Below are 19,205 nucleotides of genomic sequence, written 5' to 3' on the forward strand. Positions count from 1 at the left end.
CAGAGTTACCTCTGCAGCAGAGGATAAGTTCATTAGAGTTACCAGCCTCAGAATTTACAGCCCAAATAAATGCTTCACAGAGTTCAAGTTACAGACACATCTCAACATCAACTGTTCAGAGGAGGCTGCATGAATCAGGCCTTCATGGTCGAATTGCTGCAAAGAAGCCACTACTAAAGGACACCAATAATAAGAAGAGACTTGCTTGGGGAAAGAAACAAAAGCAATGGACATTAGATCGGTGGAAATCTGTTAAGTCCATATTTTAGATTTTTGGTGAGAACGGATGGTCTCCACGATGGGAACCACACATGCAAATCATGGAGGAGGAGGTGTGATGGTGCTTTGCTGGTGCCACTGTCAGTGACTTATTTAGAACTCAAGGCACACTTAACCAGCATGGCTACCACAGCATTCTGCAGCGATACACAATCCCATCTGGTTTGGGCTTAGTGGGACTAACAGGACAATGGCCCAACACCTCCAGGCTGTGTAAGGGCTATTTGACCAAGGTTGAGAGTGATGGAGTGCTGCATCAGATGATCTGGCCTCCACAATCCCCCGACCTCAACCAAATTGAGATGGTTTGGGATGAGTCGGACCGCAGAGTGAAGGAAAAGCAGCCAACAAGTGCTCAACATTTGTGGGAACTCCTTCAAGCCTGTTGGAAAAGCATTCCAGGGGAAGCTGGTTGAGAGAATGCCAAGAGTGTGCAAAGCTATCATCAAGGCAAAGGGTGGCTAGTTTGAAGAATCTCAGATATAAAAAATATTTTGATTTGTTTAACACTTTTTTTGGTTACTACATGATTCCATATGTGTTATTTAATAGTTTTGATGTCTTCACTGTTTTTCTACAATGTAGAAAATAGTAAAAATACAGTAAACCCCTTGTAGGTGTGTTCAAACTTTTGACTGGTAGTGTATATTGTCATGAATCTTGCCCTGGAAGCAGAATTCATGATAATAAATGGCAACCTGCTTCAACTTAAGATAGCTAGTGTGATACAACCACATATCACAGTCGTAAATAAAGAAGTTATCACCAAAGTCAATGCTAGTAGGAAAAGACAAGTGCAAGGGTTATTATTTATAGATTTTATTTATTTTATTAGGATGATGCATTGTAGAATTAGAATTACTCTCTGCTCTCTCTCTCTCTCTGTGCCCTTTCTGAGGTGATGATACCCTGAGTATGAGTCATTCTGTGTGCCTCCCAAATGCCACCCTATTCTACGGGCTCTGGTCAAATGTAAGGCACTATAGGGAATAGGGTGCCGTTTGGAACGCAGTCACTGAGTTACCTCAGTGATTGCTGGAGCACAGCCTAGTCCTCCTGGCCTATTCATAGAGCTGGTCTTGGCTTCACCTGTCCTACCTGTACCTTCTACATATGGAAGCAGATAGTGCCTGTTTTCACTGTCTGACTGAGGGTCTATGTTCTTTAAGCATAGCGTTAAGCTAATGCTCTGCTCTTACACCCTCACATATAGTCTCAACGTTTTTCTTCAGCGGCACAGTAAATGGAAACTTTAGCACACATGATTGTTAACCACATCCTGCTGTCGCAGCCTTGTGAGATAGCCTTCATGTGTCACGCCCCGACCTTAGAGATCCTATTTATGTCTCTATTTTGGTTTGGTCAGGGCGTGAGTTGGGGTGGGCATTCTATGTCTGGTGTTCTATGTTTTATTTTCTGTGTGTTTGTTCCGGGTGTGGTTCTCAATCAGAGTCTATCGTTGTCTCTGATTGGGAACCATACTTAGGTAGCCTTTTTCCACCTGTGTGTTGTTCTGTTTTGTGTCCGCACCAGACAGAACTGTTTCGTTTTCGTTCTTCCTCGTTGTTATTTTGTTTAGTGTTCAGTTTGGATTAAATTAGAAGGTGAACACTTACCACGCTGCGTTTTGGTCTCCTCCCTTAGACGATCGTTACATCATGCTGTTTGTGGACATGTGTTAACCGACAAGGTAGCTCGCTAGCTAATGGGGGCACAGAGTGTTGCACTTAAACACAACAGCGGGTGCAGTCGCTTCCTTCAGCCAAGACACACAAAAGCACAAGACGTTTCCCTCCTTATTTAAAAAAAGAATAATTTGAGGCTAGATGACTTCCCCAATGGTAAATTACTTTTCATTTCAGGCCTCTAGAATCATGGCTCCATTTTGTGGTCCTCTGCAGCTCATTTAGTATAGCATGGTACTTGGTTTGATTCCCGGGACCATCCATCCATAAAATGTATGTGCACATAACTGTCGCTTTGGATAAAAGCGTCTGCTACTAAATGGCATATATTATTTTAGTTTAGACTTAAAAGGAGGTCTATACTGCTGTACGAAGAGAAAGGAAATGACTTCTATGCGGTATACTAAAACAACAGCTTTCCATCAGCGGTCTCCGACTAGTAGCCTCACTGTTTTTGTGTGTTGTTCAGCCCACCATTCATTCAAATAAGATGCGGCAACACTCTACCTGCTTGACCTTGTGCTGAAAACAGAGGGACTTGGGAAATGATGACGTGCCTGCCTCCACATTCCACTCGTCGCGGTAGTGAGTGACACGTGGGAGAAAATTGGGACACATTGTTATAGTTATAATGAAACTCATTAGCAGAAGGGTTAGGCCTATTTTTAGTCAATCATGACACCCTTGGTAATGTAATTACCATTGGACAGTACTTCACTTCCATCTATTTAATGGTATTCAATTGTCGGTTATTGCAGGATTTTATCGTTTCTTGTCCTCGTATGTTCATTCATGTAGATAAAAATTGACTCAAATGTAAATGACTCAAATGTAATGGATTTGTTTTGAAATTACCAACATGGTGAAAACATGCTGAAAATAGGTATGGTATACTATGTTCCAGGGGTGTGAATGGTGGTGTAAATCATTGAGGATGCTTACACATGCATTAACTACCGTCTCCCCTGAGACCATGGGGAGAATCTCAATTGCATACTCCTCACGTCCTCTCTCTCCTCGCCTCGTTCTCAAAACTCATTGGATGAGAACGCCAGAGGTCCCTCCCCTCTGACCTTCTCCTCCAATGGGTTTTGAGAAGGAGGTGAGGAGAGGGGACGCGAGACGTATGCATGTGAGATTCTCCCCATGTCTTGCTGTTGCCTTCCTCTGTCCTTTCATTGGCTTCTGGTGATAATGTTGTACAGACAGATGGCTTTGGGTCGTTACTGGGGGTGTGGTCCTCTTCAAAACAAGATGGCAGCTAGACATGTCTTGACTTGTAGCCACAGAGCCATGTTAGTCTTACGACACCATTAACACGTCATGTAGCCTAGCTAGAGAAAAACAATACGCGTTTTTGGAATAGCTTTCAAATTTCTCTGAATTAGGTGGTTCTGTACTAGACTTAGCATAATGGTTCATGTGTAATGGTGTCATTCTGCCACCACAAAGCCAGTTCTATGTGGTAGCTAATGAATATAAAGATAATCAGAGGACAAACAGAGACATTTTTCTCTCTGGACTGGAGACTTAATGAATATTCCATTCAGTGGGTAGCTGGCTAGGTCCTTGGCAGGGCAACATCTTGGATGGGTGGTATAATGCTGTTGATTTAGAATGGGCCCTCCCTGGGGGAGCCATAGGGCAGAGGTCACGGTCACGTCATGGACACAGCTGCATTGTTAACACAAGGTAAGCTGGCAGCATACTTCTGGAGGGCTCAAATTACAGGGATCTGCCATTCCACTTTATTTGATGACATGCTTTCAAAATGACATTTTTGTTTTAAGCTCGCCTGGCTGGCAAGCTCCATTTAGGGACCGTTGTATTTACGTCACTTTTTTTTATACTCAACCTCTGCTTTTATGCTTGTCACTCGGCCAATCATTTACTTAGCGCTATGTTTTGAAACACCTCTGTGAAATAGAATGCAGAACACACACATATTAACTTGTTATTCAGGTTGATAAACTTAACATGGGAAGCTATTGTATCTTTCTATGAGAAAATAGCAGTGGAATAAGTACAGTAACAGCGGTGCCGGTGCCACGGGGGGGCAAAAGGGGGCTTAGCCCCCCTCAGTTAAAACTTGTGCCTCCTCACTTTTTAGTTTTATGTCCCTATTTAAAAATTCAAGTGATTTAGTGACAGGTTGCCACGAAATCTCTGTCTCCGCTGCGCTGTATCAGCACCATTGACAGAGCGAGCCGCAGCGTGTGTGTGTGTGTGTGTGTAGGGGGGCTATGGAAAGCCACTGGGCGGTTAGGTATGACTCTTTTCGGGTTTCCATAAAAAGTGGGATAAACTGCTGCTCATCTGTGGTAGGCTACGTAAATAACAAGATACTCCTCCGTCTGAAATACTTGATTTTGATTTCTAAGGACGGTGTCAAGTTTACAGTTGAAGCTGCATCACTCAACTCTGCCTCACGCCCCACCACTATAGAGTTTAGTTAGCTTCTTAGCTAGCTCTAAAATGTGTTAGTGCTATTAGCCTATTTAGCTCTAAACAGCTAATATGCCACAATGGATATCAGAAATGAAACCACCGAGGCCGCCTCCAAGCCCAGCAGTGACGATGCTGCCGAGCTGTAGTCAGGTCCGCGTGAATAGCCCACCCCTCCTTCAACAAGCGCCGCCAGAATAATGGCTCCAGAGTCCCCTCCACCCCCGACCGGTTTCTGACGATCTTAGAACAGAGGAGCCAGCCCAGGTTAGCGTAGAATCCTACCCTAGCCGCAGGTTTTCTGTCCAAAAACGTTAATTTAATAGCAACTGGTTCATAGGAAGAGAGTGGCTGGAATACTCGGTTGCTGCAGATGTGTCATTTTTGGTTCCCATGTTGAAAGTTCTGTATTTGGTCCAGTGCTAACGCACCCAAGGCCGGTATTCTATCTGAAAGCATGCTATTGATAGAGCCAAAGGATTCGCTAGGCACGCATCAAACAAGGAGCATTTTGAAATGCACTGCACTGTGGGAAGAAATACAAGTTGTATTTGGCTGCATTCACATAGGCTGTTTGTAATAGGTGAATTACCCTATCATTCTTGTAGCCTATATTCATTACCAACTAGGCCTTTCTTTTCTTTGTATTGTCGCTGTCCATTGTGCTGATATAGCACAGCGGAGATGGGTTACAGATTTTGCGCCAACCCTGTCACTTCAAAAGTACCCAATGGACTCGGAGTCTCGGCATTCAAACTTTGTTTATCGTGGTATTGCATGCTATAAGAAGAATTGTATATAATTCCAATGCAAGAACTCCCCGAAAATGTGTCCCCTCTGAGTAACAGTATCTGTGGATTGTGTTGTAAATGCATGATAACACAATGCTGGTACTTGATTCTTAGCCTGATTAAAAACCAACTAACGGTTTCCACTAATTGCAGTCCAAGGGAGAGAAAGCAGGGAAGCCACATTGCTAATCCCCGCCCTGAGAGCATTAGACTGGGCTCAGGCAGGCTAACAGCTAAGGGCTCAGGACGGCTAAAGGCTAAGGCTCAGTAGTCCTCCACCCAGCAGGCAGCTCCTCTCCCCCTATGGGTAAATGCTAGTCAGGTTTTTACATCTGAGTCATTTAGCAGACTCTATTATCCAGAGCGACTTACACTAGTGAGTGCATACATTTTCCTACTGGTTCCCCGTGGAAATCGAACCCACAACCCAGACATTGCAAGCGCCATGCTCTACCAACTGAGCTACTCAGCAGCACTCAGAATACATTGACACTAAGTCACCCTGACACAATGGTGCCAACCCAGGCCCCTCCCACTCACCCAGCCCAGCACATCCTAACCATGGCTGGCCTGGTCTTTGACTGACAGGCGCTGGCAGGGCAGAGGATAGTGGCTTTCCTCGGGAGTTGGTGGAGGTGGAGGGAGAGGAAGATGGCTCAGTGTTGTGATCCTGGCTCAGCCAGTGGAAAGAGGAAGTAACGAGTGAGCGGCTTCTCAGAGGGTTGGGGGAGAGGGGTTATCCACAGTTTGACAGCTCACAGTTCATAATCCCACCCAAAGAGGCAGCCTCCCATGCCCAAAAGCAACTTGCTGAAATTAACCATAAACAGTGGGGGGGGGGGGGGGGAGATGACTACTGCGTTCCACACTACATTCCAGGAAGAAACACATGAACGTCACACAACTTGACTGTCTCACTTGGTCCCGGTACTTTTCGGCTGTGGCAGAGAGAGGCGAGCTACAGAAGCAGGCTTATAGCTACAGGCTATTCTGCTCTTCTTATCTTCAACCCAGGAAATAATGTTAGACACTGAGGAGCTTATTGTGGGGGGATAGAGTGGTCCCCGCTTGCCTTTTTAATTACAGGACTTGGAGCATCCTCCAGCAGACCTCCTGGTGGGCACATGCTGGAAGAATAAAAAAAGCCATGAAACAAGATAATCCCAGATACACAAGGCTAATGCACTGACTCCCATTCCCTTTGAAAGGCACTGATACGGTGCCCTGCAAAAGTATTCAGACACCTTGGATTTCTTCATATTTTATTGTGTTACAAAGTGGGATTACAATTGATTTAATTGTCAGCAATGTACACAAAATACTCTGTAATGTCAGTGGAATATATACAGTGGGGAGAACAAGTATTTGAAACACTGCCGATTTTGCAGGTTTTCCTACTTACAAAGCATGTAGAGAATGCAAATTAATTACTTAAAAATCATACGATATGATTTTCTGGATTTTTGTTTTAGATTCTGGCTCTCACAGTTGAAGTGTACCTATGATAAAAATTACAGACCTCTACATGCTTTGTAAGTAGGAAAACCTGCAAAATCGGCAGTGTATCAAATACTTGTTCTCCCCACTGTATATACATATATATATATTGTTTTTGTTATAGATTAAATATAAAATAATGTAAACATTTATAAAAAATATAGTTGTTGCCTAAGTATTCAGCTCCCTGAGTCCATACATGTTAGAAACCCCTTTGGCTGCAATTAAAGCTGTGAGTCTTCTTGAATAAGTCTGTAACAGCTTTGCACACCTGGACATTTTTTTATTATACAAGCTCTGTCAAGATGCTGGGGATCATGGCTAGACAGCAATTTTCAAGTTTTGCCATAGTATTTCAAGCAAATTTAAGTCAAAATTGTAAAAGTGGCCACTTAGGAACATTCACTGTCTTCTTGGTAAGCAACTCCAGTATATATTTGACCTTGTGTTGTCGGTTATTGTCCTGCTGAAAGGTGAATTCCCCTGCCGGTGTCTGCTGGAAAGCAGACTAAAAAAGGTTTCAGGATTTTGCCTGTGCTTAGCCCTATTCCGTTTTCTTTTTTATCCTGGAAAACTCCCCCGTATTTGCAGATGACAAGCATACCCATACCATGATAGAGCAGCCACCATGCTTGAAAATAAGGAATTACTCAGTGATGTGTTGTGTTGGATTTACACCCAAACAGGGCTTTGCATTTATGACAAAAGGTGTATTCCTTTGCCGTGTTTTCTTCTTCAGTATTAGCACGTTGTTGCATACAAGATTAATGTTTTGGAATACTTTTATTCTGTATATTTGTGTTCTTTTCACTCATTTAGGTCATTATTGTGGAGTCACTACAATGTTGTTGATCCATCCTCAGTTTTCTCCCATCACAGCCATTGAACTCTGTAGCTGTTCTAAAATCACCAATGGCCTCATGGTGACATCCTTAAGCAGTTTCCTTCTTGTACTGCAGCTCAGTTCAGAAGGACGACTGCATCTTTGATGTGTTGGGGTGGTTTAATACATCATCCACAGCATAATTATTAACTTGACCAGGCTTGAAGATATATTTCATGTCTGATTTGTTACTGTTACCCATCTGCCAATCACTGCCCTTTTTTTACGAGGCTTTAAAAAAAGTTCCCAGTTTAATCTGTCCTTGAAATTCAATATTTGACTGAGGGACCTTACAGATGTTGTATGTATGGGGGTCAGAGGAAGGGTTATTCATTAAAAAATCATGTCAACCTCTATTATTTCACACAGAGTTAGTCCATGTACCTTTTTATGTGATTTTTAAAAAAGACACATTTGACTAATTTATGCTTGCCTAAACAAAAGGAGCTGAATACGAATGCAACGACTATATTTTAATTATATAAAAAAAAAATGAATACAGTGGGTTTTTTTCCAAATTGTTCTTCCACTTTGACATTACAGAGTATGTTGTGTGTGTTATTGACAAAAATACAAATTCATTTGAATCCCACTTTGCATTGTGTTACAATCTGAAGAAATGCAAGATGTCTGAATACTCTTGCAAGGCACTGTATGTGTGTTCAGGGCAGAGGCTACTGTTGTGCCAGAGTCCTTTTTTTGTGGCTTTAAAGGAGAACTACATTCTGGATTGAGTATTGTCCTCAAATAGACTTTGATCAGTGGATTGGTTAGTCGGTGTGTTGTTGGTCAAGGTAACAGCACGATACGGCTTCTTATGAGGCCTAATCAGTTTCATATCTCACAGGATCCCTAACGTAAATTGGAGCTTCCGTGTTGTTTTCCTTTCATTCAGAGTAAGCCAATGGAGAGTAAGAGTTTTTTTAAATGATCTATTTCCCTCCCTCTCTTTTGGTGAAGGCTTCGCCGTAGAAAATCGGTGGCAGATCTCTCCTTTTGTGGGATGCGGGAGAGAAGGCGGGGGAGCGAGCCTGGCCAGCAAGCCCCGGCCAGCGCCAGCCCTCTCTTTGGGCTAGGCGACTCCTGGGTGGTTTCTAGGAGGTTTGGATCCCGCCTGAGGCCTGTTCCTCCAGCGGTGGTATTGTGCCTAATTGTTTCCTCAGGGCCGTGCCAGGTGACCTCTGTAACCCGGTGACAGTGGGCCAGCCCGTCCTGAACCCGAGCTCTCTCTCCTCACAGAGACACAGCCAGAGCAGTCAGTCAGACCCGGAAGCAGCACACCACAGGACTCTCTCTCCTCACAGAGACGCAGCCAGAGCAGTCAGTCAGACCCGGAAGCAGCACACCACAGCACTCACTCTCTCCGCCAGCTGATGATGAATCACATAACACCAGGCCTTGTGATAGAGGGAGGGAGAGGAGGAGGAGGAGGAGAAAGAGGAGGGGACCTGATGCACCACACAGTCTGATTTAGAGTCCTAAGCATACAGTATAGAGATATTGGAGGGATCAAAAAATTATTACGAGGGTTGGTGTCAGAACGTTGATGCAGTGATTCGGCTTAATCCCAATGTTCGCCTTGCAGCTGTTGTGATAATTGAGCCACTAGCGCTTACACGTGCACACACTGCTCACCCCTTGATTGCGTGCGTTGGGTGCTATGTTTGTGTTCCTGTTCATGTTAAGTGGCTGTATGTAGGTTGGGGATTGAATGAGGCATAAGCCTCTGAGCGTTAACCTTGAATGGTGCAGGACTGCTCGTGATGCTGCTGGCTGTGTGCGTGACAGAGGCTGGCTGGCTGGTTGGCAGCACGCTGCGAGCACAGAGGCAAGGCCGTCCCCCGGCGGACTGGGGCTCAGCATGTGACGCCCAGCACTGATCATTATTCTGCTCCTTTTGTCAAGTGTTTGGGGGCTGTGCTCCGCCCCAAGGCACTCCTCCTTCTGCTCCTCCTCCCTCTCCCCCTTTTGCTCTCTCCTTGTCTCACACTTCCAGTTAACCTCCCTCTCTCTCTCTCTTTCTCTCTCTCTCTCGCTCTCTCTCTCCCTCTCTCTCTCTCTCTCTCTCTCTCTCCTTCCCCTCCCTCTGTTTCTCTCGCTCTTGCTCTCTCTCGCTCTCTCTCTGTCTCTCCTCTCGCCCCCCTTGATAATCTTCTATCTCATTATCTCTGTAGACCTCCTGCTCTCTCTGTCTGGAAGTCTATTTTAACATTCACTCGGTTTCACCTGATGAAGGGTATAACACTGAGGCAGGCTAATATTCCACACACGCAGAACTAAAGTGAGAGAACAAAACCAAATGTCTTTATCCTTTGTCTGGCTCTGAAGTGGTGAAAGTAAAATAGGTTAGGCCACATCATTGAGCTGGCTTGGCCACACGGTAAGGACTAGGTCATTGAGATGAGCTCACAAAAAAATCCACAGACCCACAGATGGATATGTACTGTACTGAATAGGTCGGCCATATTATTTCCTGCTCCCTCGTCTCCTCCCTGCTCTCTGCTCAGAGATGATGGCATCCTGTAAAGGCCTACTGTGTTCTGTCCAGATAGAGGGGGTCCCATGAGGGTCCAGACCACCCCAGTGCATAACGCGACAGTGTAGCCCCCCCCTTGCTAATGATTCATCACCCCCTATGAAATATACATGACTCCATCCAGGGCGTTCCCCTCTCAGTTCTCTTGCAGCTGGCCCAACACCGATGCAGAGGCATGCCTACCTTGATTTTGCGCAACTGTCCCATGAATAATTGAAATGGATCTGAACGAACGTGTGTTCACTGTGGATGGATCTTTTTTCTGAGCGAGCGTGTGTTCACTGTGGATGGATCTGTTTTCTGAGCGAGCGTGTGTTCACTGTGGATGGATCTGTTTTCTGAGCGAGCGTGTGTTCACTGTGGATGGATCTTTTTTCTGAGCGAGCGTGTGTTCACTGTGGATGGATCTGTTTTCTGAGCGAGCGTGTGTTCACTGTGGATGGATCTGTTTTCTGAGCAAGCGTGTGTTCACTGTGGATGGATCTGTTTTCTGAGCGAGCGTGTGTTCACTGTGGATGGATCTGTTTTCTGAGCGAGCGTGTGTTCACTGTGGATGGATCTTTTTTCTATCCCTTTCTTGTCTTTAGAGACTGATTGCCGGATATTTGCTCGAACATGTCACCTTCTTGATTTAATCAATTTTCGTCCCTTTTGCTTTTTATTTAATGAACAGGAGCCTTAGATTCTTTAGATCTTTGGCTTTCAATTAAAGATCTTAATGAATTTGGTCCATATAGACCCTAAATGATTGGCCTTTATTTTAGCTAATTATAGACCCAACTGCTACTCTGCTTCTGGTCATATTCAGCTTTATAATTGATTTTGCCTGAAGGACCATTGATCTGATTGGCTGAACCAATCTGAGGAGGAGAAGAAGAGTGAGGAGGATGTGGGTTTCTATATGAAACACTGTGTTGATGGCTTTCAGGCTGTTATTCTGCAGCAGAGGAAGGGGAGGAGTAAACGGCAATACAAGCGCCTACGGCTAGCAGGTGTTTTCTGTTTTCTGAACAGGAGGGAATAATGAATCAGTGGAGAGAGGGAGAGGAAAGGGAGAAAGAAAGAGGGAAGGGTGCAAAGAAAGAGATGAAAGAGGTTGGGTTCAAAGGAAGCAGTGAGGCTGAGCTCAGTCCCTAGCCTGTGTTGAGGGGTCCATAGTGAGCAGTGTTGAGGGGTCCATAGTGAGCAGTGTTGAGGGGTCCATAGTGAGCACTGTTGAGGGGTCCATGGTGAGCAGTCTTGAGGGGTCCATGGTGAGCAGTGTTGAGGGGTCCATAGTGAGAGTGTTGAGGGGTCCATAGTGAGCAGTGTTGAGGGGTCCATGGTGAGCAGTGTTGAGGGGTCCATGGTGAGCAGTGTTGAGGGGCCCATGGTGAGCAGTGTTGAGGGGCCCATGGTGAGCAGTGTTGAGGGGTCCATGGTGAGCAGTGTTGAGGGGCCCATAGTGAGCAGTGTTGAGGGATCCATAGTGAGCAGTGTTGAGGGGTCCATGGTGAGCAGTGTTGAGGGGCCCATAGTGAGCAGTGTTGAGGGATCCATAGTGAGCAGTGTTGAGGGGTCCATAGTGAGCAGTGTTGAGGGGTCCATAGTGAGCAGTGTTGAGGGATCCATGGTGAGCAGTGTTGAGGGGTCCATGGTGAGCAGTGTTGAGGGGTCCATGGTGAGCAGTGTTGAGGGGTCCATAGTGAGCAGTGTTGAGGGGTCCATAGTGAGCAGTGTTGAGGGGTCCATGGTGAGCAGTGTTGAGGGGTCCATGGTGAGCAGTGTTGAGGGGTCCATAGTGAGCAGTGTTGAGGGGTCCATAGTGAGCAGTGTTGAGGGGTCCATGGTGAGCAGTGTTTGTAGTACTGGGCTGAGGCTCTGTTAGTTCATGGCTGACGGTCTCCTGCTATGAGGACTGCCTTATAGCTGCCTACTGCAGGATGGAATAACAATACTGGGAGTGGTCCTGCAGTACTCTGGGATGGTTGAAGCTGACTACACACTGCTGTGTGTGTGTGTGCGATTGCTACTCTTAGCATCTCCCATCGTCTACACAGCAGCAACCTATTCCAACTGGCTCCTTTGTAATCACCTATAATACTGTGCTGCTATCAGAGGCAGCTTTGACTGTATCTAGTCAACAACATACCGCTTCCACAGATTACTCTGACATTTACCACAACACAAGCCAAGCCTTCTGACCGGCTAACAGAGATCAATGAAAATGTCAATGTCCAACAGCCAATCCAATCTCTCTCTGCTGCTGGGCGGCTTTGTTGTGAGGTAGATTATCGAGCAACTTTGAGCATTTTCAGTGATGCTACAAGTTGTTAGGTGTAGCTAGGCGATTAGAACGGCTGTGGAATCCACCACTGACCATAGCAGTTATCTGATTCCTCTTCCCACTCAGGGCTTGTCGACTTGGATTACAGAGTTAGACCGCTGAGTCATTGTGGCATTTACTGCATTCGCACGCCAATTTTGCGGAGCCAGGTCGGTTTGCCAGGTCACGGTCACAGGGCAAATACGATGCTCTGAAATGTTATGTAGTGTATGAGATTGGACGATGTCACCGAGATACCTTTTCATCTGATCTCTGTATCTGTGTGGATTCAGCCTTAATCTACAAATATAATCCAATATATAGTTTAGTTGTTTATACTTTAATAGATTGGGAACCCTGATGTTCTTTATTTCTCTGTCTGTCTGTCTCGCTGTCCTCTCTTTCTCTCTCTCTCCATTGGCCAAGCGGGCGGTAGTCAGTCAGTGACGATGACGGAAGAAGGGTCTGGGCCACGGCCATGCTCTATGGGTGACCATTGTCCTGCTGCTGTGCTGATTGATGGAGAGGAGGAGGGCTTCCTATACTTAGGGCCTTATTTTTCCCTTTGACCAAAGGGAAGCATAACCGAGCCAGAGTCTTTTCTCCTGGCATGTGTCTTCAATGACTGCAGACTGCACGCCCTGCTCCTCTCAGAAGAGATGGAAGAGCCAGGAGACTCTGGGCCAGGAGGCTTGGAATGAGGGGGAGCGAGAGAGAAGGAGGGCGATGGAGGGAGGGATAAAGAGACAGAGAGAGAAACAGGGCTCTTATTTAAATCCTGAATATTTTCAAATGACACGTTTGAGGGCAGTCAGTGGCTTTAGCTGAAGGCTAGATCAGCAGTCTGTCTCCATAGGAACACTGCAATTTACAGTCTATTTGTCTCCACTGATCTACTACACAGACAAAGTGTTATGTTCGTGTTTGTTTTGCACACTGGTAATGAGATGACATTCATTCTCGCAGGGTGAATAAAACTGTCCAGTCGTAATCCTCCCCAGCACCACGGTAGTAGAGCTTGGCTCTCGGCAGTTCATTAACTTTACGCTTTCGTTTTGACAGTGCAAATACCATCTCAGCTAACGCATAAATAGTCTACTGAAGGTATATATTTTTTGTTTGTATGGAGGTGTGTTTATATACGGGTATTTAATGACCTAGATTATACCATAGAAGTACACTACCCTTGGCTGAACAATGGGTGGTAGCAACATAGAGAATTTTTTCTCTGAACAATGGGTGGTAGCAACACATTTTCCTACTGGAAATATGTCCCGTCTCTTTAACTGACAGAAGTAACATCCACACTGCAGTTGCTCTCTCCATCCCCACCTCCCACCATTCCGTTGACTGGAGTCCATTTGACCGGACGGACGGTCGATGCTGGCGGTGATGTGATCATGGAAATAATCGATGAGCTAATACCCCTGTGACCCTTCCTCCATGGGTCCCCTGCTCCCCGACTAGCTCTCCTTCCCTAAGCCCAGTGTGTATCACAGTGTGGTTTTTCTCCTGGCCATGAAAGAGACACTGTGTGTGTGTATGTGTATGTGTATGTGTATGTGTATGTGTGTGTGTGTGTGTATGTGTGTGTGTGTGTGTGTGTGTGTGTGTGTGTGTGTGTGTGTGTGTGTGCGCGTATCAGGCTATACATTTCCCAGTGGTCCTTGAGAGAAAGCATCCCAAGGAAATGTGATCTGAGGAGATAGGAGAGCAAACCATGAACAATGCTAAAGTTCACCTCTATTGCATGTATTACGACTCATCTCCCCTGGTAACTTCATTTTCAGACTGGTTGTACAATTGATTTCCAGTCAAGTTGATAATCCCTCTTCTCTTTCTGTGTTTCTTCTTGACTTTATAGAATATAGATGATGGGCTGTGTGCAATGCAAGGATAAAGAAGCAACGAAACTCACGGACGACCGAGACACCAGCATCTCCCAGAGTGCCGCGGGCTACCGCTATGGCGCCGACCCCACGCCACAGCACCAGCACTACCCCAGCTTCGGGGTCACCGCCATCCCAAACTTCAACAACTTCCAGGCACCCGTTGGCCAGGGGATAACTGTTTTCGGGGGGGTCCACACCTCCTCCCACACAGGGACCCTCCGCACCCGTGGCGGAACAGGTAGGGGTTTTGATATGTTCCCCTTTACGGATTTCCCCCGACTCTCTTCACCTCACGGCCCCGTCCCGGCGCCTCGCCCCTGTGTTGGAACGTCCGGCCGGCGCTTGCACAGCCTTTTGTGTGTGGTTTCATTGTTTACATGGGGAATATTTCCAGTCAGGATATCCTTCATGTTTTACTGAGCCACAGCTGTTACAAGAAGAACTCAGCGTTTCCACTTAACTAAACACGGCTTCCCTCAAAGTGTGGATTATTTCTGTCCCAAAGTAGTCCAAATCCACACAGGCGGTCGCAGTGGACCACGGGGTTTAACTTTGACATTTCTCCCTAGTCGGGAACTTTGGTACAAGCTGTCCCTCTCGCTCTCTCAACCACTTTAATGACAAAATAATGGTACTGCCTTGTCCGATCAGCCCCATAGCGTCATCCGTATGCACTTAGTTAATAGTCCGAATGGAAATTCACAGCTAGTATCATTTGTCCCATGACCTTATGTAACTGAATTGAATGGGCTTCACATACCAAGATTCTCAGGTTCTGCATAACCAAGCCTGGTTGTTGTTCTGTGGTTTGCTCTGTGGGTTTCTTGTACATGGTGGAGATGTGGAGTTATTGTTTCAAAAGTGATGCAGTCTGTATCTTGGGACTGGTGTGGCGGGTAGATGCATCAGAGGTGTGGCTCTCAAAAGCCCCCAGTGTGCTCTCTCTGTCTCTCTTTCTCACTCTGTCTCTCTCTCTCTGTCTCTCTCTTTCTCTCTGTCTCTGTACTGTGTCATGTGAAAGGCAGCAGCTTGTGCTCTTCTCACTGCTGATATCATCAAGGGCCCTGCTCTCAAAGCACAGGCTCATCATTTCCACAGAACACATTGTCCCTTCCACCCCCAGTCATAAGGGCTAGGGCTTTGAAGTGACCTGAGGTAAATGTGATGATGAGGCCCTTGAGGAACAAGAAGAGCACACTCAGCTTCCTCATCAGCCCTTTCAAGCCAATCAGCTAGCTCCTCTGGTCACCTGCAGGCAGCATGGGTAAAGATCAGGCCGGCCCAGCTTGCGAGGTCAACATACATCATGCCTCTTGATGTTCCTTCCTGGTTCCTGTCCAATCACAGCCACAACTCACTGACATCCTTCTATCCTCTAGTGTGTGGAGGCCAGGCCAGCATTAGCCACAGGCTCTTTGATAAAAAAGAGTCCCATTTGAAAGGCTGGATTATGATATCTCTGGCTGTGTCTGTCTGTGTTTGTGAAGACTGAGAGACTGCAGTGGAGCAGCCAGGCAGTACTGTTAGTGTGTGATATTTCTGTAGGTCCATGGTTGTATTTGACCCACTGTCACTGTGTTGAAACTAGATCTTTAAGACTGTGTAGGCTTCCACCATATTGCTGTGATGCGTCAAGTCTTTTCAGATAAGGGAAATGAGATGACTAAAGAAAGCTCTTCAGACTTTTGGAGGCTTATCCTGAGAGATTCAGCAGGCCGCCTGGGTAGATGGAGCTCAGCCCCTCTCTCAGCCCAGTCTGTCTGGAGCCCCTACACACTTTCCCAGGGACTAGGAGGCTTTCACACTTGTCTCAGTCTAATCTTGGAAAGGAATGTGTTTTTCCTATTTGACAGAACTCTGATATTACATATGTTATTTACTGTACGTGTCTGCTGAGAGGTTATTTTCCGTTCATCATTGCTGCAGTATTTGTGTGCTACTGTCACGCTCTTCATAACGTTGAAGAGAGGCGCAGCGTGATAACAATATATCTTCTATTTATTAATGACGAAAGGCAGAACACTTAAACAAACTACAAAACAACAAACGAACGAACGTGACGCTATAAACAAATAGTGCAGACACAGTCAACTAACATAGACAATCACCCACGAACTACCCAATGAATATGGCTGCCTAAATATGGTTCCCAATCAGAGACAACGATAGACGATAGACATGTCTCTTATTGAGAACCAATCTAGGCAACCATAGACATACATCACACCTAGACTAGCAAACACCCATAGACATACAAAAACCCCTAGACAATAACAAAAACACCTGCATCCCCCATGTCACACCCTGACCTAACTAAAATAATAAAGAGAACAAAGATAACTAAGGCCAGAGCGTGACAGCTACCTTCTAGGTGAAAGATGCCCAGTATTGTACGAAGGCTAATTTCCAGCTAGTTATGCCGATAAAATGGATGATTTCACATTTTAATTCAATATAGCTCATACACAGTATATCCACTGCATCCAGAAATGGCTGCTGTCTCTCGTATAAAAGCTTACAGTGCACCCAGCCTCCCTCACAGTGCCAGCCAGTTCAATGTGAGTCTGTCAGACTCTCAGGTTCATTCGCTGCTCGTCCTAATCGTGTGAGTGCTGACGCTGTGTGTTTCTCTCGGCAGGAGTCACCCTCTTCGTGGCACTTTACGACTACGAGGCCCGAACAGAGGACGACCTCAGCTTCAGGAAAGGGGAGAAGTTTCAGATCATCAACAGCACGTAAGTACAGTAACAGTACAGATGCTTATCACACATCACACCCACTGCACCGAGGGGAGGAAACAGGTCTATGTTATATATGTAAATTAGAATGCATATTACAATCACTCTTGCAGTCTGGCCGTCAAGGTAAGGCATTTTGATCGGGGAAAGTGGTGATTGAATGGCGCCTGGGACAGCTGTATTTACATTTTCGACCATGAACAGCTGCGGTTACATCTACATTTAAACTGGGTGGAGCAGTCAGGGGTCTTTAGTTTGCACTGGGTGACGTGGAATGGTTCTGTGTTGTTCTTCAGTCTGCTCTGGTTCTGGTGTGGACTTTCGCGTTGAACTGTCGGACACGAAGTGCAGCCACCCTGTTTCCTGTGCCTACTCTACGGCCATGTTGGGTACAGTTACCCTTCTGTCAGCAAAACTGTCTCAGACCAGCCAATGGGAAGACAGCTGATGTTTCAAGCATGCTGCTTTTTTTCTCTGTGAAAGACTCCACTCAGCTGAATTGATAGCCTGCGCGCTGCAAAATAACAATGTATATTTCTCTCCGGAGCGTGTGTGACTCGGTCTGTTTTAGGTTTGTGATTTCCTATCTCTTCTATTGTCCCCATGTTCACCCCTGTAGTTGTTTGACCTGAACTCCAGTCCCAGCACAGTGTCTTCTCTCCTCTCTAGTCACCACACCCAGTCATACTGCTTTAACATCCTGTCCTCTCACCCCATGTGGAAGGGCTGCTCTTCCTAGCCACCGTGCTTCTACACCTGCATTGCTTGCTGTTTGGGGTTTTAGGCTGGGTTTCTGTACAGCACTTTGAGATATCAGCTGATGTACGAAGGGCTATATAAATACATTTGATTTGATTTTGATTTCTCCTCATACCCCAGCAGCACACCTTTTACCTTTCCACCCACCGCCTTCCCCATCTCGATCAAAGGCAGGAAGAGCACCATCATTAGTAACCCTCCCTATCCTCTCCTCATCTCTCCTCCTCCTCCTCCTCCTGGGCAGTGGCCAGAAAGAGCTGCATCCACCACCCTCCATCGTCCGTCCTCAGTCTGCCCACGACTGCTGCTTCCCTCCCTCCCTTCCTGGCAGGAACCTTTAACTGGGTACACTGCCCCCTCCTGGAGAGAAGACTAGTTGCACCCAACCCAGTCCCAGACCCTGTCTCTCCCTCGTAGTCAGGGCTGCCTGGCGCACAGACAGTCCGTGGCAGATGCCTGTTCAGGCAGGGCTTAGGTGAGCAGCCCTGGGACTCCCTCGGACACACTGGGTACCGAGCAGTGAGTGCAGGGACTGTTGTGTTGTGATGTGGTGGTATCCTCAAGGGAACACTGAGCTTGGTGTATGCATCCAACACGTTCCAGGGAACCATCCTAAACAATAAGACTCAAGTCTTTATAATGCTCCAGTTTGATTGCTTGTGCTAGTTTCCTATAGCAGTTTTGATATGAAGACACATTTACAAGTGTTTATAATACAATGGCATATTTAGCACATTTTTCTCAGACTGAAAAATGACCTCAGAAATATGCAGGAAATAGCTCTGATTTGTTGTTCAATGGTTCAAGTCTTAATGGTTAGTAAATTGGGTATTGTTTTTGTACATATTCCAACTATGAATACTATGCTGGTGGATACCAGCCTGACTCCAGTCTGTCGACACAATCCACTCATTACTCTGTCATCAGCAGTGACCACAGGGAAGGGGGGCTAGTCAGAGCATTACAATACTTCTGGAGATGGGAGGAGGATGGTTCTCTCTTTGTTTACATGTTGTTGTTTTCCGTCTTTGCGGCGGAGTCGAGATGGTTTAAAGAGGGTTGAAGAAGACAGACGGGCCACTCCCGGCTCTCTCTCTCTCTCCCTCTCTCTCTGTCTGTCTCTCTCAGTCTCTCTCTCTCTCTGTCTGTCTCTCTCAGTCTCTCTCTCTCTCTGTCTCTCTCTCTCTCTGTCTCTCTCTCTCTCTGTCGCTCTCTCGCTCTGTCTCTCTCGCTCTCTCGCTCTCTCGCTCTCTCTGTCTCTCTGTCTCTCTGTCTCTCTGTCTCTCTGTCTCTCTGTCTCTCTGTCTCTCTGTCTCTCTGTCTCTCTGTCTCTCTGTCTCTCTGTCTCTCTGTCTCTCTGTCTCTGTCTCTCTGTCTCTGTCTCTCTGTCTCTGT

General features: G+C 46.1%; 1 protein-coding gene across 1 annotated transcript in view; it reads left to right on the forward strand.

Annotated features, from left to right (window-relative positions):
- Nucleotides 1-19,205, forward strand: part of LOC129825007 (tyrosine-protein kinase Fyn-like) — a gene marked incomplete in the record, with an annotated part of 65,110 nt that overhangs the window by 31,395 nt on the left and 14,510 nt on the right. The window contains 2 exon segments of the mRNA XM_055884640.1: nucleotides 14,286-14,551; nucleotides 16,952-17,048. Of these exon segments, the coding sequence (XP_055740615.1) occupies nucleotides 14,293-14,551; nucleotides 16,952-17,048 (356 nt within the window).

Source organism: Salvelinus fontinalis, chromosome 27 (assembly GCF_029448725.1).
Source record: "Salvelinus fontinalis isolate EN_2023a chromosome 27, ASM2944872v1, whole genome shotgun sequence".
Lineage (NCBI taxonomy): Eukaryota > Metazoa > Chordata > Actinopteri > Salmoniformes > Salmonidae > Salvelinus > Salvelinus fontinalis.